At 48.3% G+C, this 5,250-nt stretch overlaps 1 protein-coding gene across 1 annotated transcript; it reads right to left on the reverse strand.

Moving 5' to 3' along the window:
* Nucleotides 1-894: 894 nt before the first annotated feature.
* Nucleotides 895-4,743, reverse strand: LOC124662449 (psbP domain-containing protein 7, chloroplastic-like). The gene is made up of 4 exons (XM_047200287.1): nt 4,381-4,743; nt 4,123-4,272; nt 1,545-1,840; nt 895-1,273 (listed from the first exon to the last, which is right to left on the reverse strand). Exons 1-4 carry the CDS (start codon nt 4,741-4,743, stop codon nt 955-957), a joined length of 1,128 nt encoding a protein of 375 aa, XP_047056243.1. The 3' UTR covers nt 895-954.
* Nucleotides 4,744-5,250: the final 507 nt, after the last annotated feature.

Here is a 5,250-nt window from a genome sequence, read left to right on the forward strand (position 1 = left end):
GACAAGATGTGAACCCTCTTCATGTTATTTATCAATGGGTACATGTGAAAAGTTACCGATCCCAAACTTAATTTTATTTAGAATATTTTGTGAATTTTTTATCTCCTAAGTTATCAACTCTCTTCTTGTTATTTACCAAATAAAAGTAAATGTGAAAAGTTAGGGTTTGGTTTGTGTTTGATTAGGGTTAGGGTTAGAACATGTACTTATCGATTTAATTCTTTTGCAGAAACAATGGATCCATTCGAACGAGACTTGGAACAGGAAGACATGTTCGCGGACATAATCCGCGATGGTACAGAAGCCGACCGAGAAGACCGCGACTCCGGTGATGGAGAAGCCCGCGGCTCCGGTCATGGAGAAGCCGACGGCTCCGGTCATGACGAGGCATTAATGGAATTCTATATGTACAAATGTATTGAGGCATTAGTATAGAGGCATTAATGCAATTCTATATGTATTCTCTTAGGCCTCTGAAGATAAGATAGAGAAACGAGGCCCAGCAAAGAAGTTGACCAAAAAAGACCACTTCACAATTGAAGCTATATCACCGGAAGGCCAACCGGTGGTACCCGCGAATGTCGGAGTGACATTTAAAAATCAGTGCGGAGTTGTGGTTAGAGATCGTATCCCGTACATTTAAAAATTTCCTCAGTTTTATTTTCCGTATATTTCATTTCACATTTTCGATCATTTTATCGAATTGATAATAATTTGAACCTAAAATTTCATATCAGTTAGGTGGTTTTGAAAATATTTTTAAAATCAAACATTACAACCACGGTTCGAGCATGTATACGTGATCCATTAAATCCATGTATGATGCTCTGTTTTGACAAGCATTTATGTTACATTTACATCTCGTCTAAGTGCCCACCTGTGAACCAAGGCAAGTTCCAGGCTAATGGATAAAAGGCTCAACTGTCAGGGATACAAAACTGTGTATTTACAAGATCAAACATCGATCACTAGACTGAAGGAATCCGCCATCGCAAAGAACTCTTTCTGAACAGCCTTCCAGGCCGACTCCGGTGCCTGGGCATTCAGGGTGTACAGCCTGCCATCCCTCACGCAGCACACGGCGACATTGTGTCTTCGAAACGAAGGGCTTTCAACACAGAACTCTAACTTGTAGTACTTGACATTGGTCTCGGCATCTTCTCTCAAAGAAGCATCGATAAGAGTAGCTCTGATATCCGGATTTCGCTTTGTCCTTGCGATCCTTCTGAGCACCACTTCCCCGACGTCTTTCGGACCACCAAAAGACTCGATCCTGTTTCAAACAGTTCAATGCCTCTTTAAATGACACAGTAGGCTGATAATTTGGCCAAAAAAAATTCAAACAAAGGACAGCATGCACTTAACTCCCTAAGAATTTTCAGTGGGGTAGTAAAATTTTAATGTGACACAAACTGTATGATCACATTTTACACATCAACTCATATGTAGTACTGTTAAAGCAAGTTTGAAAGATTTTGTTTGGGATACAACTTATAATGGTCATTCCATAAAGAAAACTGCAAGTGTCATACAAGTGTACTTACGAGAAGTCTTGTGGGACAGGTGACACAATGACACTAACATTAAGCTCCCCATTGGATCCTGGAGGACCAAAAGCTGCCACAGGTCCACTGGTATTCTGAGGCCGAGATAACCTCCCATTTGATAATGGTGGAGGGTCTAGTGATCTCTGCTGTTCTGCTTTCCTCACTTGATTGTATAGTATTGTCTGATCTCCAACCCAATTTGCTGGATAGATGAACTCTGCAGAGTTACAAGACCTCAACGTTAATACATTCGCACAAATTGGCAGATATATATACTGATACTTCAAATAAATATTTCACATGATTCTTCTTATGGACGCATGTTTTAGGTAAAGTAATGTCCAAACTTCTGGTATCTTGTTAACCTATCCTTAGCCAGGAAAACATCCAGCAGAAAAAATGTTGTCTTGTTGGGAATCAGCCACCAGATGCCATCAAGGATCAATCATGTGACATGGAGCACAGGTGGCATTCAGTTCCTGGTTCTAAATGCAGCACCAGATAGCTCATAATCCATAAACGCAATCCCATTGGAGGCATAACATAGCAGATGGGTATAGTAGGCTGAAGCTGCAAGGACCACATTTTTGTAGCCACTCTTGTTTGTGCCACAAAGGACAAAGCTCGATTTTTTTGGATGGAAACAAGGAAATGTATAAAATGAAGGTAGATTTTTTTTCTGTTAGTCCAACAAAAAGAACTCTGTTTCCTTTGTTGTGCTGACAAAACTAGCCCTTTGAGGCTTGATACTCCTATTTTCGTTATCCCTAGGTAATGAAAATCGATCCGTGTGGATCGCCTGGAAAAAAAGTGTGGTGATATTACCAAATTTTTGGAAGGATGAGATATGCCAGAAATTGTTAATAGTACATTGCTGGGTTTTTTTGCGGGGTAAACGGATTGTATTAATCAAGGAATAGTATCATTACAATCCCGACTCAGCAAGGGCTCGGGAGCCGATACTACCCAAACTTCAGATCTATCCTCTATCATACCAAACCTAGCAAGCTCATGACTTGCACTATTTTGTCCTCGAGGGATCTGTCCTCTAGGGATCTTAGTAAGAGTTACAACACGAGGGGACATAAGAAGGCGTCCGCAAGTCTACCACTAAATGCCCCAAGAAAGAGTTATCCCTCTCTGTGTTTGTTGCCATTGACACCAGCTCCAAGCAATCAGTTTCAACGACGATTCTCCCCTGGATTAGTTCCAGTGCAGTAGTAATTCCTTCCAAGCACGCACTAAGCTCCGCCACTAGCGCCGAAAAGCAAAAAAGGAAGGGCTCTGCATGCCGAGAAGATGATTGATCCATCGCCACGCCTCACTATCATTCCAGCTCCTGCAGCATCGGTCTTGGCTAGGTATGCACCATCTACATTAGCTTGATTAAGCCATCAATAGGTTTGACCCAGGCCTCATGCACATGTGGTATAGCTCGTGGCTTCAGATCATCCTCTGGTTAGGCAACAGCAGCTTGCTTACGCTTCACAATCTCCCCAGTAGATAAATTTCGAATGTTCTCTAAGGACTTTATATAGTCGCAGATAAAATGCCTGGATCCTTCTGTGGACATCAATAGCTTATCATGCTTGACTTCATTTCGCATATACCATACCCTCCATGCGATCATAAGGACTCACCCACACAACTGCAATAGCGTCGATAATAGCCACTCCTCCATCCAACCATCAAAGGGAGTAAAAAAAAAGTTCTGCCAAAGTAGAGAGAGACATTGTCCAAATAGAAATTCGAACACGACTTGTGCCAATTAATAACAATTTTATATTTAACATATGCTGGTCAGCCCGTCAATTTTGTTTTTGTTGTTGTTGACCGGTAGCCCGATTAGAGCATTCTAACAGACCCCTTAAAAGGGGCAAACCCGTATAATAACCGCCAGAATACGGGTTTCGGCTCTACCCGGCCGTCTAGCACGCCCCGTAAAAATGGCCCCCGGTCCGATTTTTCCTGTTTTCGATTACGGGGCGGGACTTCGCCCCCTACTTGTGCGGGGTGGGAGCGGGGATAGTGGGCGAAACCGGTATCGTCCACTCCACTACGCGCGAAGGGTTTCGCTGAAGCCAACCGCCGACGCCGCTGCCCGATCTCCTCCGCCCCGCCCTTCCCAGCCGGATCCCGCCGCCATGGACCGTCCGCAAGAGCCGCCTACCGCCGGCGGTACACCTCCTTCGGCCGCGGTGGTTGATGTCCCCGTCGGAGGTCCGCCGACCGCCGGCATCGTCTCGGCCATGATCTCCGCCACCATCCCGTCGAAGAGGAAGAGGATCCCGAAGCAATTCTTCGAAGCACCTGCAGCGGGCGCAGCTTCGCCGGCCGAAGCCCCGCCGGCTGCCAAGAAGGGGGGCGGCAGGATGAAGACGAAGGCGGTCGGGCCGAGGGGCGCCGCGCCGGCCAAGGTGCCGACAAAGGCAATCAGCCGCATCGGCCTCGCGCCTCCACCGCCCTCCAAGGTCACGACCCCTCCTCCCTCCGTTCCGGCCGATGCGCCGCCCGCGCCGCCGCCCGTCCTCTGCGCCCTGCCCCCTTGGTAATGCAGCAGATTGATCTTCCTCACCCGGCTCCCCAGGCACGCGGGCACAAGCACACTTGCCACGGGCACGTCAAGGGTCTCGTATTGGTTGTAGTGGAGATGGTGCGCGTCCAGGAGATCCGCGTCGGTGCGCTTGAAGTAGCAGTAGTCGTCGTACAATTCGCGGTGGCGACGCTTTACTTCAAAAAACAGGGACAATGTCTCCAAGTTCGGGGCCTGCGAGAGGATTCTGCTCATCTCGGCGGCGGCGGCGGCGGGGTCGTGGTCGTGGTCGTGTGGCACGCGTCCATGCAGTTGGAGGTGCCGGAGGATCGGGAACGCTGGCAGCCGCACGAAGCATGAGCCCATGAGGTTGGAGCACAAGTGGAGCTGTTTCGTGGACATGAACTTCCGCAGGAACGAACTGAGCTTGACGAGCTCCTCCTCTGAGGTTGACGTGGCCTCCACCATGACGCAGACTGCGCAGATGTCAACCTTGCACGACGTGAGGTACGGAAACCCGCCGCCGCCGCGCACGGTGAGGAAAGAGTCCTCGGGGACGGCGCCGCGGTACTCGAAGGAGCAAAGCTCCGAGGCGTCGACCGCGACGGTGGCCAGCTTGTGGCAGCACCTGAGGGCGAGCCGGACGGGCATGGCCATCACCATCTCCGACAACAGCGGTCGCTCGCAGCGTGACTCTCCTCTCCTCTCCTCTCCGAGCAAGAGTCAAAGTCTAAGTCATAGTCACACGCGCAATCCACACGCGGTGTTTGACAATAAGCTTGTACTTATAGAGCTACTGTGCAAGCGGGGTTGAGAGAAGAAGACGATGGGGATGAGCTAGTTCTGAATCTCTCTCTCCTTGCTACAGGATGGAAGAAACGGTGGACGGTGGAGATGAGTCGGTCACCTGGATCGCTGATGTGGCAAGGAGCTCTCATGAAACAAAACGTCCGCGATGCCCTGTAATTAAGGCTCCATTTTTTGAGACTACAGAGTATGGTAATTAAGGCTTGGTCTTCTAGGTTCCCGTGGAGCTCAATTAACAATTCCTCCTCGTTGTAATCATGCAGACTAGAAGAATAGCTTGCGCGCTGTGCCAGAACTCATATGGAGCCCTGTGATTAAGATGACTCAATTTTCTAGGAACTAGCTCCGTCTTATCGGCACCTG

Source organism: Lolium rigidum, chromosome 6 (assembly GCF_022539505.1).
Source record: "Lolium rigidum isolate FL_2022 chromosome 6, APGP_CSIRO_Lrig_0.1, whole genome shotgun sequence".
Classification (NCBI taxonomy): domain Eukaryota; kingdom Viridiplantae; phylum Streptophyta; class Magnoliopsida; order Poales; family Poaceae; genus Lolium; species Lolium rigidum.